We start from the raw sequence: 19,208 nt of genomic DNA, 5'->3' as shown, positions 1-19,208 counted from the left end.
TTCAAAATTACCTCTTAATACCTCTTAAGTCTGATTCGTTCAGACGTTTGGATGTTAAGAGCGTTTGTTTTATTTATAAAATAAGAGCTTAAAAGCTCTAATTGTCCTCTGAAATTTAAGTGGTAAACATATCACTTAATATTTCTTAATAATAAACGCCCTCTATCAAATGGTTCTTATTTTGGGGGTTGAAAGAGATTTGTTAGCAAAAACTATTTATCTCTTATACCTTTGTAAAAAAAACTATTTATCTTTTATATTTTTGCATTAGTTTGACAGATTCATATTTCAGACTTCAGATGTAAAAACAAACAATTTTACTGATCCAGATTTCAGACTTTAGAACCACCTCTTATAAATCAGAAGTGAAATCAGACTTCAGATTTCAGCAACTCTTAAAAAACAAACGCCACCTAATTGAGATGCAAGCAAGTTGGCTTGGACACCATTGTTAAAATGACTGTAACTAATTTTAAAGTTTTTTAATTGGCGAATGTATACAAGTTGAGAATTTTATTCTTGGTTGCTTCTGCGATTTTGAAGTTGAAGTTTGTGGTCCATTAGTAGAGGGGATCATTTTCAATGGTTTTCTCAGATGCTAGCATTGCATCAAAAGATGAGAATATGTTAAAAAAATGTTCCTCAGTAAAGCATAATGATATTTACAGTAAATATTTAACTGCATGTTTTTGATTTTAAACATGCTAATACTTTTTTTTTTAATAAAAAGGGAATCAAATTAAATAGATCTATTAGAATAAAATAATAACAAGACAACAGTTGTAAAATGGTTAAAAAAATAGGTTTACAATAAATATGTATGCATATATAAGAACATAATGCTCTTAGCATCACTATCACAATAAAAATCACATAATTATTAGATGACCATCACATTAATCACATCATAAAAAATCTTCAATTTATCAAACCATTATCACATATTATTACGACAAAATCAAATTATTATCACATCATTATCGACAATAGACACATGACATAAAAAATCTCCGATGATAATAACAAAATTTAAAGGATAAAAATAAATTTATGATAACAGAAAATTGTGGATAAATATTTATTTTATTTTCATTTATTCTAACTTTTATTATGTGTTAGTTACTTGAAAGTCCATAAGTGTTCTTACATTTCATAAAATTGAGGTGTTCTCGTTTATATATATATATATATATATATATATATATATATTCAAAGCGTCTTCAACAATTAAAATGGAGGAAAAAAGGATTTCAGTAACTTTTTGCCCCAACAGTTATGATATATTGTACAAAGAGAAAAAATATTATTTTAATACTCTTTATTAATAAAAGGGATTGAAAATAAATGTTTAGTAGAAAAAAATATATTTTATTAAATGTAATGAATATTTTAATAATACAATTAATGTTAGAATTGTTAAAATAAAGTAGCTGTTGGAGTTGAATATAATTGTTTTTAAAATTTTTATTTTCAATACTTTATTTAAAAAAATTATGACGTAGCTGTTAGAAATGCTCTCAAGAAAAAACCATCTAAAAAGTGAAAAACTAAGAAACATCGGTAACCATTTCATTGGCTTTCTAATTACTAGATTATTTCGAATATGTTTTTACGGGTCTCGTATTCATATACCAAAAAGTATGAGGATGTAATTGTAATTTATATATAGTTTAGGGTGGTTACGGTAAATTTATACAGTTTTCTCCTTGCAAAATCGGTGGGAAACTGGACCCGTAACGAGAGATATGCTACATATAGATACAAAACATATGTATCTATATACGCTCACACACCCCGATATTTTTGCCTTCGTTCGTACACTCATTTCTTGATAAATATCTAGATCTGAAGCGCTCATTTTCTCTGCTGCTGATCTGCTTGCTTGCTTGCTGCTCCACAGATTGTTTCAGGTTTGTTGATTTTTTTATTTGACCTAAGTTTACTCCATAGGTTATAGTTTAAAGTTCGATTGCAGTTCATTATATGTTGTTCCAGTTTCAAACCGCTAGTTCTAAATCTGAATGTATGCCTTTTCGATTGGTTTTATGGAGTTCGAGATGTGTTTTTTTTTCTCTCGATTTGGTGTGATGTTGTAGTATTGTTGTCTGTGTGAGATTTACAGCGGAAAGGATTATACATTAAGGTGATTTTTTTTAGTATATTAAGATCTGGATTGATGTAGGGATTTGAGCTGGTTTTCCGTGAAATATATGGAAAAGAATGGATGAAACAAATGAAAGTGGTGGAATATTGTTCTTGAAGACCTATTTTCAGTACTGTTTGTTTCTTCTATTTCATTTTCGTTGATGCTTTTTTGATCAAGTATTTTATAATCAGTTGTGGATGCTCTGTTTTTGGTACTAATTTGCTTGAAGTCGCTTTGATGTGTATTGGTTTTGGGGATCTTATCTCTGCTTTTAGATTCTGGAACAATTTTATGCACAACTTACATCTATTGATCTATATCGCATCAAAAGTCGATAAAGAAACATGTTCGTTTCATTTAGATCTGCTCGTTTCTGTTTGAACCCCAAAAGGGGATTTTATGACTTGAAGAATCAATGAATTGAAGTACATAAAAGATGATCTAAATGTAAACATCGTATTAGGAGTAATCAACCGTGAATAAGTAATATGTATATATTTATGTAGACAAATTCACTGACAATGTAAAAGATGGACACATAAACAACAAGAACAATTGATAAAAATCTATAAATCTTACTTGAATTTGCAGATTCTTGTATAACGAAATTTAAATTGAGGCCTGCAGGTAGTAGTGTTCTAAGACAAAAATCCGCTGGTACTATTGGCTATTGCCTAGGGGATAATACAACAATCGAATTCAAGTTATACTTGAATCTAGCAAATCAAATGATGTTTTGGTGATGAAATCAGAGTGAAAAATGATGGAAAACCAGATAAATTTGTTTATACTTCTGCCCAGAAATGATACACATATTTATATGTATGCCTTCTCAGCCGAAATTAACTGCTAGGACCAACCAGGGAGTTGTGCGACCTCTAGTCGCGGGAATATCCGCGTAACTCTCTGTCCATGGAATAAAACTCCAGGTCCAAGACCCGTCTTTTGACCTGTAATATATATATGTATCAATGTGTGAAGCCCACAATGAACACGCAGACACCAAGCCCAAGTCCTTAAATCATTCATCTGAACCTAATAAGGGACAATGACAAGAGTAATTGGTTTTGGAATTGCTGAGAGTATTGACAGAATCTCTATATGCAGCCTTCTTTTTCAAATTTCAGCAAGTCCACAGTCCCAACTAATCTGGCATAAAAACTTGCTCGAGTTGACCTGAATGTTGACCTTCTGTTCTGTTTTGACAAGCTTCTGTTTTGTGATTTCCCGGTTATTTGCACAGTAATTTCATTGTTGGTTTTCCTGAATACATCAAGCACCTGCAGGTTACAAGCATGCCTCCACCTAACGAGAGTTCAAAGAAACCTGCTGACTCTCATCATTCCTCCCATCCTCCTCTAAATGAAAGAATACTTTCATCCATGAGTAGAAGATCAGTTGCCGCACATCCTTGGCATGATCTTGAAATCGGTACTTTATTTATTCTGATTACTTGATTTCTTAGAACGATTGTTCGTGTTCCTGTCATCTGTAATTATGTATTAAAATTCAAAAACCTGACTTCCTTAACAATCCAATGCAGGACCTGGAGCGCCAACAATATTCAACTGTGTAAGAATTAGACTCGATTCTGATTAAAGTCTAATTAATTGAAATCACTATCCCAAGGGGTCATTTAGGTAATATAACCTTAAATGAGATTTTAATTGAACTCCTAGCTTATTAAAGAAAAAATAGTTTTATACTCATCAGAAGGTCTTGGATTTAATTAAAATCTTGTTACAGGATCAGGATTTCTTTGTATTAAGAAATAGTATACTTTGGTATATAAGCTTAATTGAGATTTTAAATCCATGACCTTTTGATGAGTATAAAGCCATTGTTTCTTTGATGTGCCAGGAGGTGATGAATTTAATTAAAATCTCATTTAAGGTTAAAGAAAGAATGGCTTCATACTCATGATAAGGTTATGGAATTAATTGAAATCTCATTTATGCTTATATGCCTTTTATATGGGTAAATATCTCTGTTGCTTGAAACTTGTATTCTTTTAGGTGATCGAAATTAGCAAGGGGAGCAAGGTGAAATATGAGCTTGACAAAAGATCAGGACTTATCAAGGTAATGGAAGATGATGACCAGCATAAGAATTGAAGAAATAATGTTTTATACAAGTTTCGGTTGTGCTTTATCAGGTTGACCGTGTTCTATATTCATCAGTCGTGTACCCTCACAATTATGGCTTCGTCCCTCGTACTTTGTGTGAGGACAACGACCCAATTGATGTCTTGGTCATCATGCAGGTATGCAACATCTGGAAGTTCTAAACCTTAATGAATTCTTGTATCTATATCTATACTATATTATAAAGCATTTAGGTAATGTTTTCAAAAACAACTTATTAAGCACCAGCTATCATGTAGTCATACATAATCCCTTAAATTTCAAGTTTATATGTACAATTTCTTAAATCTCTTTGAACTCCATATAACTAACTAATAACCGACTGAAAAACACTTTCAACTAATGAAAAATCTATCATTATAAAGAACAAGTAACTGAAACTAAGATAAATTACATCTTTATTTATAAATGTAAAATATCTAAATTATGAGGAAAATAATTGAATTAAACAAGTTATAGCAAAAAAAAAAAAAACTAGTATTCAATTTGACGCTAGCAATGGTATATTTCTGTCGGGGTATTTTATATCGGATTTTCAAATTAGCAAGAGATGCTCAATTACCACTTTCAAAATATACATTTTGGATTTTATTTTTCAATGAGCAATTGCATTAATTTTCCCTTCTCGATTTATAATAAAATTTTATTGCATCCCACGAATACACAACCGTCACCAAACATTTCCGAAGCCAGTCTTACTGGGATCGTGTTACCAAGGTTTTGAACACATGTACAGGAACCGATCTTGCCAGGTTGTTTTCTCCGTGCCAAAGCAATAGGAGTCATGCCCATGATTGATCAGGTATTCATATGGTCTTAACCAACATTTACATGTCCGTTCTTTTTCCCATTGAAACAAGTTTACTTATGTTTATCGGCATCACCAGGGAGAAAAAGATGATAAGATCATTGCAGTTTGTGCTGATGATCCCGAGTATAGGCACTACAACGATATCAAGGAGCTCCCACCACATCGGTTGGCTGAGATCCGTCGCTTCTTTGAAGACTGTATCCTTTCAGAACTAAGTTATATTATGATACTTAGTGTTATGGACCACATATGTTATATAGGATGTGTCTGGTATACAGGACAAAAACTTGTCGTCCCACATTTGGCATGGCAGTTATATCGAGACCAGATATGACTGAGTGAGACAAAAATGCATTTTTCCTACCCCACTGAAGTAGGTGGAACAAAATGACAAGCTTTGTAAATTACTAAACTACTTATATCAAATTGAAACCTTCCACAATTCTTTTATCCCCAGTCAACCTATCTTAGCCTGTTTATTAGCATCTTAACGAGACTCGTTGCTTATTCAGTCAGCTATAATGACTGTTTGGTAGTGGCTTAATGATATAAAAAGTGGATTATTCTTTAAGGGGGGATGTTTATGTAGAAAACCAAGTTTTTCGTGAACCTGTCCCTCACAATTAAAGAACATGCTCCTTCCATATATGAAAAAACCCTCCCAAACAAAAACCTTCACAACTACACGAACAATTTTACTTTTTCCATACAGGACTTAATGGAAAACCAACCAAACAACCTCTTATACTTTCGCTTGTCCTGTCCAGTCTCATCCACGCATCAAACGTGCACCCATAAGAACATTGTTGAAGATGCAACTCTTGTTTATCTTAACAACTAGTTAGACAAGAAGAACGAGAATAAGGAGGTCGCTGTTGATGATTTCTTGCCGGCCGATAAGGCGATCGAGGCGGTCAAGCATTCAATGTAAGTAAAAACTTAAAATGCTTATAGAACACGTGAACATATGTATCGTATATGATCACAACATTATTAGCATCTCCTTGTTTCACATGTGAATACCTATATATCCACTTTTATCAAAGGAAGAATGGTCCCATCACATGAATTGTATTAAATATGGCCGACGGATTTACGATGCTACTTCTCTCACATGTTTCCGTGTTTTCCCTCGTGTTTTTGCTTTTATTTTGCATGTTGGGGTCTTCACAGGAACAATTTCTCAACCTCTAAGATAGAGACTAGGGATGGGATGAAATTTGTAATTGGATTGGATCAGATACAAAATCTCAATATCCAATTTGGGCTGGTTGGTAATGGATGACATTCCCAAATTCAATAAAAATGAACCAATCAAATCCAGTTATCTTACCAAAATTTATGTGGTGTTTTTTAGTAAATTAGAAAATAGAGTGAGATTAAGAGAAAAAACCCAAAAATTGAAAAACTAAAGAACAACACCCTGGTAGAGTAGTGGTAGTCTTTCATGTGTACAGTATGAACATGTGCATATTAGTAATTGAAGATGTTTCTTGGTGTCTATACACGTATTACTTAGTTAGGTAGTTAGGTAGTCGGTAGATAGACGGATTAGTGCTTTTACCCCAGGGTAGCCTTCCTTGTCTTGCTAATCCAATCTATTCTATTTTGTTTGAATAGTCCAGGTAGTTGACTACAGGATCSGATCCTCTGCCTTTGCCTGAAACTTTCACGTATACCGGACAAATTGCTTGTATGCATATGTCCATGATGTATATACGAATGGTTACCATGGTGTTTCTCAGTTTTTCAACTTTTTGGCGGTTTTTCCTTGATCCTGACCCTTAATATATATATAGTGTTGGGTTTCCGTGAGAAGAGAAGTTATGGTGAGAAGCGTAAGAATAGATTTTCACTCTTGGGTCAATCTTAATTGAATGTCAACGTTAATGAGGTGCACCAGATCAATTACCTTCTAAAGCAAAATTCATGGGTAGGCATGAGATTAAAAGTGACCAAGGGTTCATATCTCTTCTTATGCTTCTCACTTCTCAAACAATCCCTCGCTACATTATATAATTGGTTGAAAACTTAGATAAAAAAAATAATGGACGGATGGAATGATTGGATCAGTTGGCAATGTCCAATATCAATGGATGATCGGATAAGATCCACCAAAATCCATTGAATTTCAATTGATAAAACACCTAACATTATCAAGTCCAGTAAAATTGGCCGACGGTTTGTGGATTTCCAAACGCCTGTTACGACCGTATTTGTTGAAGTCTTGCATTGGCTAGACTTAGATGATTTTCCCTCTATATATGTTGGAATCTTTGTCTTTTACGTTATTGATTATTTTAGACAGTAATCTCTAATAGAGTCCACATATTCTCTCGGTATCTAATGTGGTATTCGGTTTTATGTTCTATGAAGGGATCTGTATGCAGATTACATTGTGGAGGGGTTGAGGCGGTAGATTTACGAGGAGTTCCGTTGTAATTCTACTTCCTTTACGATGGTGACGATAACGGAAAAAACTATATTATTTATCATCTCCCAAAAAATGACCAAATTACATGTACAGGCAGACCTGTTAAGCAAGAATTTGGTACTTTTCTTTGTTATATATAGACAAATCGTGTTCCATTTTTTTTTGTTATGACATCCCCTTTGAAGAACGTTGTGCTGTATCTCTAGTTAAAACACATAATTTATAAGGCCAAATTGCATGAAAAAGCAAAATACTTTAACTTGATTATTGTTTTGGTAACGTACTTTCAAAACTTTCAATTTGGTGCCTAAGATGTAAAGTTTTAAACATTTAAGTACCCGAGTAATCGGTTGAAGCATTAACCGGTTACCATGCTTATGTGGCAAGTGGTGTATTATCCAACTCAATATTATTTCCAACGTGGTTAGTGACATGAATTTTTTAATTTAAAATTAGTTTTCAACCAGTTATCTTTGGGTACTTAAATGTTTAAAATTTACATCTTAGATACCAAAATGAAAGTTTTGAAAGTACGTTATTCAAAATAAGAATCAAGTTAAAGTACGTTGTTTTTCATGTAAATTAATCAATTTATAATTAAAAAAACCACCTATGCTATCATTCGAGATAGATGACATATCTGCCTACATCAATGGACCAAAATATCTTGGGATTGTTTGGTTTTTTCCTCAAAACATCTCAAAACTTTCATCCCAAGGATAACGGTCATAATCAAACCAAACAATGTTGTTCTTTGACACATTAGCGACCCTCATACGTTACAGGTTACAGATAAATAACTCAAGATTTTTAATTGATGCAACAAACATTGAATTCCTAGTTTTTGTTTCGTACCAATTTTACCAGTCAACAACGTTGTAGTAATTGAGGAAAAAAAGTCATCCATAGAATAAATAAGGAATTAAGGAGTTGTTTGTTTACCTCCTAATCGTTCCATTAAGAGGCACCATCAGAATCCTTAAGAGGTGAATCTTGTTTGGTAAAAAAAATCTGTTTCTTAATGGTTCTAAAACGCTCTGAATGGTTTTTGTATCATGAGTCTCCCTTGGGTCTCCTTTAACCATTCAACGTTGTAAATAATTACCAAATAATTACATTTCATTTTGTACTATATCATTCTGACCACTTAATCATTCTGTATCAAACCATTCAATAACTACCAGGTAACCAAGTAGCCCCCAAGTCAAACCCGAGTGGACCATTTAATTTTTTTTTTTAATAAACAAATAAAGATACATTTATAAAACCAAACAAAACAAGCCTGGCCTTGTATGTCCCATCCAGAGATGGGTATATAGAGAGATATGATCTTTATCTCAAAGACAACCATTTAAAAACATTACAAATAGATAAGGAAGAAAATGAAAAACCAAACCAACCAAACCCAACAAACCCAATGTATCCCATCCAGAGGTGCGGTATGGGATATGTTGTCCTCTATCTCAAAAATGACCATTTCGAACATTGCGAATAAATAAGGATGCAAATAAAAAAAACAAACAAATACAGTATGTCCCATCCGAAAGTGAGCTCCAGAGGGGTGGGATGTAGGCAGACCTAACGTTTATCCCAAAGAATAGAGTGATTGTTTCCGTAAAAAAAAACCCAATCTGTGCTAAAAAAAGATGCAAATAATGGACCCAAAGGCAATGAAAATTGAGAACCCAAGGCAACCCTTTTGCCATGACCCTATTTTACTTGCAATCTATGATCTTTTACAGGTATATATAGATTATCAAAAACCCCCAACTATGCTAAACTTTGCACATTCTACAACTGAAAAGGACACAACAAAAAGGTTTGAAAAAGAAGAAGGTTCAACTTGAAAAGATCAAAACAATCTGTGGATGATCTCACCTGTTATATTGGATGTTTTTATGTGAAAGATCATCAGGATCTTAGAGAGGCACTTCAAACGAATTCGACCCGACTCTGATTCGAGCCACGAGGTAAGCTTAATAACCGTTCACGACTCTTACTGTCATTTCTATGACCATTTATTCTGAAAATCCTCAAATTAGTCGAGTGTTGGAGCAGATACCTGATTAAGCCGAACTCTTCTTGAATTACAGGTTCCCGGTTGCAGATTGTGATTTCTGTAATCTTATGGCGCAGACAACCGGGCACATACTCTGGTGGGACCCAATTCATGTTGAAGGCATATTGTATTCGCGGGAAAGGTACAAGTCCCTAAAGATTAACAAACAAATGCAAATAATTAGGCTACGAGGCTATGAAGAGTGACACGGACCCTACACTTTGACTCCAGGTCGAACATATTAATTTCAACTTTGAAATTGATGGAAATTGTTCAGCTTTTTGAGAAAATTTTGACAACTACATTTAAGCTTTATATTCGAATAGTGTGAGTCAAGGAGTTGATTTTGTGACAAAATCCAATCGAAATTAAATATCAAGATTCACAAAATGTGACCTCGAGACCAATTCAGGGGTTGAGAATAGAAATGGAAATCATTAATGGTGTCTGGTTTGATACAACGGAATAGGGGCATTACCAAATACCGGGTAATGAAGCATTCCTCAACAAATTGGGAGGAATAAAACTCATTCCCATTTCCATTCCCAACAATCTTATTCCCATTTCCATTACCATTCCCTTAAAGAAACCAAATATATGTGCCCATCTGAGGTAAAGAAAGTTGTAGGTATGAACTTACATCCGAAAAGGTAATATGCTCAAGATTAGGCATGTTGTGTAGGAGAGTTGGCAGCAAATTCCAGCCCCAAAGACAGTCGATGCCAACCACAAATTTGATCAAGTTAGCGAATGTGGGTATGTTTAAATTATGAACATAACTCAGAGCCTGCATAAAACAAACACTAAACATTAGCGTTCCAAAGCCAAATACACACATAAGATTTGAACTTTTTTCAGCTAGTTTGATCGTCTTGATTTCCGTTGGAAGGTATATTTAGCTCAATGACCTTCACCACAAGTTGGTTTCTCAAAATTATACTCCAGTGTATTTCTATGTTTTTATGAGATCGAAAACAACCGGGGGCAAACTGTTTTTTAACCAGTGACCGATCAGATGAAGGTCGTTGAGCTATACAAAATTTCGAAGCCCGTGCTCTTGATTGAAAACTTATTTTAAGGTCATTGATCCAAAGGACCCCTCTTGGAAATTGACAATAACCGTTGGAATATAGCTAAGACGAGCATTATTAGAAACGGGCGATTATGTCTAAACATTCAATGTAATTAGCACTTCAAGTTTAAAATTGGAATGATCTACTAGATATCTTTAAATGGATTAAACTTTGAAGATGGATAAGTAAGCATACCATTAAGGTTGAATCAGTCAAGGTCAAGATTTTGACTGGAGAGAGGATTGCAACAATTTGAGCAATAGATTCAGTATTGCTGTCGGTTCGAGCCTTGATGTTGGCTTCAACAAGAGACATCGGCATTGTCAAAGAGTAGTCAGTCGACATTACATCCAAAATGTATATATATTCCAGTTTAGGAGCATCGATCACAACCCTATAATTCCCAAGAATACACAATGCAAACGATATCCTTAACCTCTTTAAAGATGGAGATGAGACTTTAAATGTCTGCAAGTTATCGAATTGACCGATTACTTGTCTCTCCACAAACAATTCTTCCAAAACAGGACACCCAGAAATCAGATTCACAATCGATTCATCGCCAGAATAAAGAATGGATACCAGATTGATTTTCTTCAAACAAGGAAAAAGCAACTCAGCCTGAGGAACATCTAACACGAATTCACCTCTCAAAGTTAACGCAACAAGCGTATTGCAAGTCTTGAATAAATCCCAACAAAACCTAGCCCTAAATCGATCAGCTGGAAACCTAAGTTCAAGCTCATGAACCTTACACTTAACAATGGTAGAAAGCCATCCATAAACACGATCATAATCACAGTTCTTAGAACAGTAAAGAAAGAATTTCTCAATTGGCATACCACCTCGAAGTGCAAGTGCTTGATCAACGGAATCGTGAAACTTCTTGACTTCTCCAATTGACCAACAGAACGGCATAACGAAATGAAGATTTGGCAGAAACAACCAGAGATTCTTCCACCTGTTCGACAATACGCGAGTTCGATTCGCATCGGCATCGGGAAGCAAAGAGAGGATATATGTGAGTAGTGCATCAGGTAATCTGCTAATGATGTCTACTCCTTCATCCTTGATTACAACAAACCTGCAAGGAGCTCGTTTCACCCGTCTGCTCTGAATTTTGCGTGACCGCAAATTCATAATTTGTTGAGCAATTGAGAGAATTAGGGCTCCGATCAAGAATGTTTGTAGGGTTTTGAATTGGGGGTTTTAGGATTTCTTTCCCCAATTCAATTTGGGGAGCAGCGATTTAACCCGGATGAAGGTTTTATCTCTTGAAGAATGGATCCGGACTCCAATAATTTGATTTACACCAAAATCATTCGGGGGCTTTTTGGTAATTGCTGAATGATTTGGTATAAAATGCTTAAGTGGTTAGATTAAGAGGCTCCCATGATATAATGTAAAATGAAATATAATTGTTTGGTAATTATGTACAATGAAATTAGGGCTCTTAATGGTTAATGAGATATAGGATATAAAATTATTCAGAGGGTTTTGAAACCATTAAGAGGCAGACTTTTTTCTTGTCAAGCAAGATTTACCTCTTAACGATTCAGAGGTTGTCTTTTAATGAAACTATTTAGAAATAAACAAACAACCCCTAACATTATGAACAATTGTATAGCGAGTTGGATATTCAGGTTAATAAAAAAACAACTGTATATGAAATAATTGTCAGTGTTATCCTTTTTTCTATATCAGTTGGTTTTTGCAGATTGACGAATATGGTTTGTAAAAGACGATACAGCGTAAATTGTATACTGTTTTCCTGAAACTAGTTGATCATATGTCAAGATGTTGAAGGCGTATGAACGTTTGTGTGCAGTTTGGCAAATGTGGAAGGCAAGAAATGATGAACGGTTTTTATAGTTTTTTTAAACCAGTTGATGTTAGTTGAATCATGAATGTTAACAGTATAGGAATTAATAGACATGATTGCGGTTTGGCAAATCTGGTCGGCAAGAAACAACGCACACCTTATATTGTGTTTTGAACCCATATGATTATAAGTAGAAATATTAATGGTGCAAGAAGGGTACTCGTGCAATGCAGCGAGATATATCTCGATTTTAATGTTTCGTTTTATTTCTTTTCTGTAGATGTTATAATATGGTTTTTATGTGGTTTTGAGAAATGAATAATGTTTTTATTTTTGAATAAAAATATAAAATTGAAGATATCATAAAATTTCGAAAATAAATATATTAATATTAGTATCAAATTAACTATTTAAAAGTTCTTGTTTTTTGTGTAATTTCTTTAATTCAATTTTTTATTATAAGTTAATTTAGATTTAATAATGAAGTAATTTATTTTTGATTTAATAATATAATTTTTTATAAGGGTAATAATTAAGTATTCTGTTAGAACTCAATGATTATCATAATTATATTTTAGATTTTTTTATATTTAAAATAAAATGTTTATATTGTATTTAACTATGTTTAACTGCAGTTAGTTACATGAATTCAAAATGAAGCTTTAATAAGTTGTACTTACATACAATTTATTTGTAATCTTGAATTTTAAGTAATATACATCAATAAACAATATTTCATGCATAAAAAATGGTTTCTAAGAGCTTTAGTCAAATGCTTTATAATATAGTATACATATAAATTAATAGAAGTGATTACAGCTTGGCAAATCTGGTTGGGAAGAAGCGATGAACACCTTATATTGTGTGCTATGAAACCAGAGGATTTGGAGTAGAAACGTTAATGGTATATTGAACTAATAGGGAAAAAAACAAATAAATCTGAGATATGAGATATCAGTGCTGATATAACGTTATCGATATTTTTTTGAACATTGCATTTTAATAGGTGACGTAGAATGTCTATTATGTTGCAGAGTTTCAGGTTTCAAATAAGTAGTTGTTGAGTTTAAATAGCTACGTATAATTTTATATTTTGAATACAATCCGAAAAACAAGATTGTCTAAAACGTTGAACGAAGGCCCACTTTTCTTCATCATCCATTTCAGATATAATTGTTGTTAGAATTACCAATATTGCCCCTCTTTTTTGAATGTGCAGATAATCAACATTGGAAACCAATATTAATTTTTCATGTCGAGACCGTTGACGGGCCAGGCCCGAGACTGGTTATACAATTTCTTTTTAATATTTTTCAGAAATTAGATACCAAGATTTTTAAAATTTTCATACCAAAAACTTTAAGTGTTTTTGTAAGTTTTTCAAGTTCTTTTCGAAGTGGTTTTTTTAAATGTTCGAATATTAAATTTAAAAAAAAATTGTAATTGTAGAAACATTAACAACATTTTTGGTGAGAAGAATTTGAAAAAAAAAATTAAAGAATATTTGAATGACCCAATTATATATTTTAAGGTGTATATCAATAAAGATATTATATAAAATACAAAAATAAAAACCTTCAAACAAGATTTTTTATATGTCTAAAATTGATTTATGGGGTTAAAAATGGGTCGATTTGGACCCAATCCAGCACCAGTTCCTGGGCCTAGGCTTTGTATATGGAGAACAAGCCGGATGTTTTTGGTTGGGACAGGGACCAGTTACAATGAGACTTGTTACGAAATGAAAAAATCTTGGATCGAGACCGATTTTTGGCGATGTCCTACTATCCGATAACCCGCCGAAAAGAGTACACTATCTACGTGAGGGTTTTTGTCACACTGGGCCGATCTTTATCAAGTCATCAACTAGGCTTTTGCTTGTTGTCCAATTGTTCCGAACAAATTTCGTTATCCTCGATCATATTTGGCCCTCTAAACTTGTTCTACTCGAAACTAGTTCAAAGAACGAGTCTAACCATATATAATTCATCAAGTTTGAGTTAGAGAATACCTTGATTCGTGACTTTAGTTCGAACGAACCCTAGTCCACTTCTGCTATCGAATTCTCACTCGATCCTTTTAGGCAAATCCAAAGGGGGAATTCATGGGTGAGTGAGAGTGAACCTTCTGTCGTTTTATTTTACAAAAAGCTATGCTATTTCTTAAGTTTAGAGAAATGACAGAACAGGTCCCTGGTTTTCCTTTTTTAAGTTACAGATTATTTTCTCTTTCAGCCCAAACTAATTTTCTTTCTTCTTCCGTGTGTAACAAAATTCCTTAAGCTTCATTGGTTCTTAACATGACTGAAAATTTAGGGCTGACTGGTTGGTTTTTATGAAGTTATATACAGATAAAGTTGTCTAAGGGGATTAATCTGTATTTGTAATTCAAAGGGTAAGTTGCAAAGATTCAATAGCAACCCATATAACTAGAAGGAAAATCCACAACTCCAACCCCCTCTCATTCATCACAATCTCACACATCCATCGTCACCATTTCAAACAAAAAACCCACCAGTTTCTGAAATCTCTGGCCTATTGAAAATAAATGTCTGTTTACATCCATCTCACAGTTTTCATCTCCCACTAATGTCCCAAAATACTGTAAACCACCATGACACCCCAACCCCACCACCACCACCTATGTTTTGCAATAATTTGAACTCTTCATCAATACGCCAATGGCAGTTGAGCACATTTTAAGAAGTGTAATTGCTAGATTGATGTGATCGTAATCACAAATGTTGTTCTGAAGTTTTTGGGATCATTACAGCGAAAGGTGATCTAGAGGACTCGGATTCATCAAGGAATTTTGATCAAGTCGCCACAGGATTAAGTATATGTTGATTCATTGTTTATGTATTGATTTGAAAGAATTATGTGATCAGCATGAATCGATCTGTGAAAACTTTAAAATCTGGATCTCCTCCAAACCCTAGCTTCAAACACATCTAATTACAAATCAAATCACGATAGATTTTGAAATTAAGCATCAGGAAACAGATGATGTGGATTTAAGAACTTCGTTTGTCAAAAGGAAATTGTATATCAGAGAAATATGAGATCTCGATCTCGGAAAAAGAATAATCGACATTGAAGAATTCAAATAGGAATCGATCAAATCGCATATTTTCATTTGACATCCGACTACGATCTAAGAACTCGTAAATTTCGTAACGGCTTTTGTACCTTCAGAAACAGCGTGTTTTGCCAATTCGCCGGGTAACACAAGCCTGACCGCCGTCTGGATCTCGCGAGAAGTGATCGTTGGCTTCTTGTTGTAGCGAGCGAGACGGGACGATTCCTGAGCGAGTTTTTCAAAAATATCGTTGATGAAACTATTCATGATCCCCATGGCTTTACCTGAGATTCCAATATCAGGATGAACTTGTTTCAAAACCTTGAAGAGATAGATCTTGTAAGTCTCACTGCTCTTCTTGATCTTCTTTTTCTTCTTATCAACACCGCCGCTGGATACGCCTTCTTTCGGAAGCTTCTTCTCCGCCTTGGCTGGCTTCTTATCCGCCGTCGATGGCTTCTTCTCCGCTGGTTTCTTCTCACCCTTCGTCGGCGCCATTATCGTGTGACCAGAATGAAGAAAGAGAGATAAATCGGAGAGTTTTTGCGATTGATGAACGTGAGAGGTGTGCGTTTGGTTTATATAGGAGTCGTGGGTTGGTTCTGATTGGTCGAAATTTGTTCCACTCGGATTGTTGACATTGCCCTATTCACACGTGTCATTTTCTTTTCTCACACGCTGCAGAATATTTGTTTTGCGAGTTTTCTTTGTTTATAACCAAATGAAATGAAAAAAAAAAAAAAAAACTGTTTTGTGAATTATTTTTATTAATGAAATTTCTTGCTTTGAATTATTAAAGTATTTTTAATAGTTTTCATAAATTTAAAAAAAAATACACATTTTTATACAGATTATTTATTTTAGAGATTTTAACATAAATTATATTATTATAATATTTTCTAGTTTATTCATGGTCGTTCTTTAACATGTTAAATGTGAGATTTTGAACAGGGCCCCCGAAAAATTAGGGTCCAAATTTACATGTGTTTAAGGTCTTTTATCGACCTGTGTAAAATTACAGCCAAAATTATTTAGATTCAAATTATTAATTGTTTGGTTTTTAGGTTCAAATCAGTAATGGTTTATATTTAGTTTCAGATTGTTAATCGTTTTAGGTTTAACAATGTAATCAAAAGTTTTAGATGTAACTGAACCTCCAAAACAATTGGAACGTCCCTGAATTCATTATTCCAATACAATTTTTTAAACTTCTTATAAAAAAAAATTCAATCTCATTGTTGGAATTAGATAAAATTTCACAGCATCAAGCTTTATATAATTATCTATATTTATAATTTTTTTCATGATTTTCTATTCTAGAGAACAAGATGGTAAAGCTGTTAGAGTTTTTTATAGAACAAAAACTCTTTTTTTACCAAAGTGCCTTTGGCTTATCGGTTCTGTGAATATTTGGCCTCCTAGCAGGTCAAAGGTGAATAGGGTGTGTGAGTTTATTTGTTCTATTTTACCGTATATAAATATTATATATTTAAAAAAAAACTCATTTTTTCTATTTTAGAGAACCTGTTAGAGATACTCTTAAGTTTTTTAACAATTTTTATAAATGAAAGATAATTTGAATTTTCCCATTTTAATTAATTAAATTTTCAAAATTCATTAAAAAACCTTCTTGTTTAAAATAATTTTTTAATCCAAAAAAATAGTTCATAGATTAGAGCAATCAAAAATAGAAAACTTCATTAGTTTTTATGACATTTTTACAATCCAACCCAATTATGGTGGTTTGAAAAATCTGAACTCAATCCACCAAAGTACTGCTTCAAATACTGGAGTCTTTTGATTGATAGGTTCATCAACAAAATAATTATTTGGTACGTTCATTTGTTGTTGTTGCAAAAATGATTCCAATAATTTTCTCCTATGAGATTCTTTACAAATTAAAATGAGCAGAAAATGAACATAACCCGTTGTCTAGAAGCAATAACAAGCATACTTGTCGACATAAACGATAACAGTAACCCGGACCCTTCCCCATCCCGGTTTATATATCCTTAAGACATTACCAAACAACCGTGTAAGCTAACTGAATAAGTTGTAAGTTTCATTAAACTGTTAACAGTCATTGGCAGGGGTGCTCATAGGTTGGATTGATCGGGTTTCAACCCGATGTTTACGGTTTTGAAAAATCTCAACCCAACCCAAATAAAAACAAGGTGCAACCCAACCCAAACCATACAGATTGGCCGACTTGATAGTTTGGTGCATCAAGATATTTCTTTGACCTTGATTATGTTGTTTTTTTCTACTCCACTCATAATTTATGTTTCACCATCAACCATTTGGTACAACTTATCCATACTTATTAAATCTTAAGTATATCACATTCAATTAATTTTCACAAGTTGCATATATGCATGTTCACAGTTATTTAACATATATACAAGTGAATTATATAGAGATGAAAATATATGTACACAAAGAAGGTATGTGAGGGTGTAATTGTATAATGTACATATTAATAGAGACTCGAGAACCATATTAAATTCAAGAAATAAAATGATATTAAGTTCATCGGGTAGGGTCGAGTTCAAATAAAAACCCAATATCTACAGTTTGAAGATTTTATAACTCAATTAGATATCGAACTGCTTCAGGTTATGTTACTTCACGTTTGGTTGAGTTGATCGGGTTTTTTGCACCTATAGCCTCAAAATAAATATTAATTTATTGGAAAATATCTAATACTATATGACAAACCATTTGACAAAACCTCTTAAGAATTTTTTTTATGCATAAAGTACTGTTAATTTATGCCTACTACTTAAATTTCAGATTACAAGCAGATTGTGCATAAACACAAATTTAATTAACTTATTAAAGCTTCATGTATGAATTCGTGTCACTAACTGCAGATAAATATAGTCAAAGACAAGATAAATATCCCATTTTAAATGTAAAAAATATAAAATATAATCAGAACAATTATTGAATTTTAACAAAATACTTATTTATTATTATTATACAAAATTATCTGGTTAAATAAAAAATAAATTACTTTATTATTAAACTTAAATTAAATTATTATAAAACATTGAATTAAAGAAGTTATATATAAAAAAAGAATTTTTAAATAGTTAACATATTTTTTTTTCAAATTTTTTATTATATTTTCAAATTTATGTTTCCCTCAAAACTATATAAGATCGTATTATAACATCGATAGAAACACAAAATAACACGAAACATCAAAATCAAGATATATATATATATATATATATATATATATATATATCAATACGTGACGTGAGTAACCTCCCGATAATATTCTAAAGGCCAAAATGTACAAAATAGCAATCTACTTTCATAAATTTCTTTATTATAACATTCATTGTACTTTGGAAAATTTACCCATTATAGCATTGAGTAACCTTTTAATTTAAATTCACCTATTATACCAGGTTTCCGTGCCACCTCATTGTCTACGTAGGCTGTACATATGTACTATAATGATGTGATTTTCTTACTATATCATTGTAGTTTCAAAATTATTGTATTATAACATCTACTAGTTATTATTAAACATTGTATTTTTAATTTTAACAATTAAAAAAAATTCTAAATTATTCATTAATATATCAATATCAATAAAACTAGTAGAACACAATTTATCTCAGTAATAT

The 19,208-nt window shown here is 32.7% G+C and overlaps 3 protein-coding genes across 5 annotated transcripts; 1 reads left to right on the top strand and 2 right to left on the bottom strand.

Moving 5' to 3' along the window:
• Positions 1-1,797: 1,797 nt before the first annotated feature.
• Positions 1,798-7,722, top strand: LOC112519156 (soluble inorganic pyrophosphatase 4-like). Its single transcript, XM_025127151.1, has 9 exons — positions 1,798-1,910; positions 3,433-3,577; positions 3,690-3,718; positions 4,162-4,227; positions 4,302-4,409; positions 5,027-5,092; positions 5,178-5,298; positions 5,947-6,028; positions 7,478-7,722. Exons 2-9 carry the CDS (start codon positions 3,442-3,444, stop codon positions 7,518-7,520), a joined length of 651 nt encoding a protein of 216 aa, XP_024982919.1. The 5' UTR covers positions 1,798-1,910; positions 3,433-3,441; the 3' UTR covers positions 7,521-7,722.
• Positions 7,723-9,212: 1,490 nt separating this feature from the next.
• Positions 9,213-11,906, bottom strand: LOC112519006 (F-box/LRR-repeat protein At3g59190-like). Of its 3 annotated transcripts, none has more exons than XM_025126874.1 (4): positions 10,863-11,906; positions 10,235-10,381; positions 9,598-9,746; positions 9,213-9,488 (listed from the first exon to the last, which is right to left on the bottom strand). In XM_025126874.1, the coding sequence occupies exons 1-4, from the start codon at positions 11,805-11,807 to the stop codon at positions 9,455-9,457; spliced, it is 1,275 nt and encodes a 424-aa protein (XP_024982642.1). In that variant the 5' UTR covers positions 11,808-11,906; the 3' UTR covers positions 9,213-9,454. The 3 variants fall into 3 exon arrangements, with proteins under 3 accessions (XP_024982642.1, XP_024982643.1, XP_024982641.1); XM_025126875.1 differs by having other exon boundaries at positions 9,213-9,746; positions 10,863-11,628; positions 11,752-11,899; XM_025126873.1 differs by having other exon boundaries at positions 9,213-9,746; positions 10,863-11,905.
• A 3,468-nt stretch (positions 11,907-15,374) lies between these two features.
• Positions 15,375-16,112, bottom strand: LOC112519475 (histone H2B.9-like). The gene has a single exon (XM_025127619.1). It carries the CDS (start codon positions 16,063-16,065, stop codon positions 15,643-15,645), a length of 423 nt encoding a protein of 140 aa, XP_024983387.1. The 5' UTR covers positions 16,066-16,112; the 3' UTR covers positions 15,375-15,642.
• Positions 16,113-19,208: the final 3,096 nt, after the last annotated feature.

Source organism: Cynara cardunculus (genome assembly GCF_001531365.2).
Source record: "Cynara cardunculus var. scolymus isolate 2C chromosome LG 10, CcrdV1, whole genome shotgun sequence".
NCBI classification, from domain to species: Eukaryota; Viridiplantae; Streptophyta; class Magnoliopsida; order Asterales; family Asteraceae; genus Cynara; species Cynara cardunculus.
This window is presented reverse-complemented; position numbering and strand designations above follow the sequence as displayed.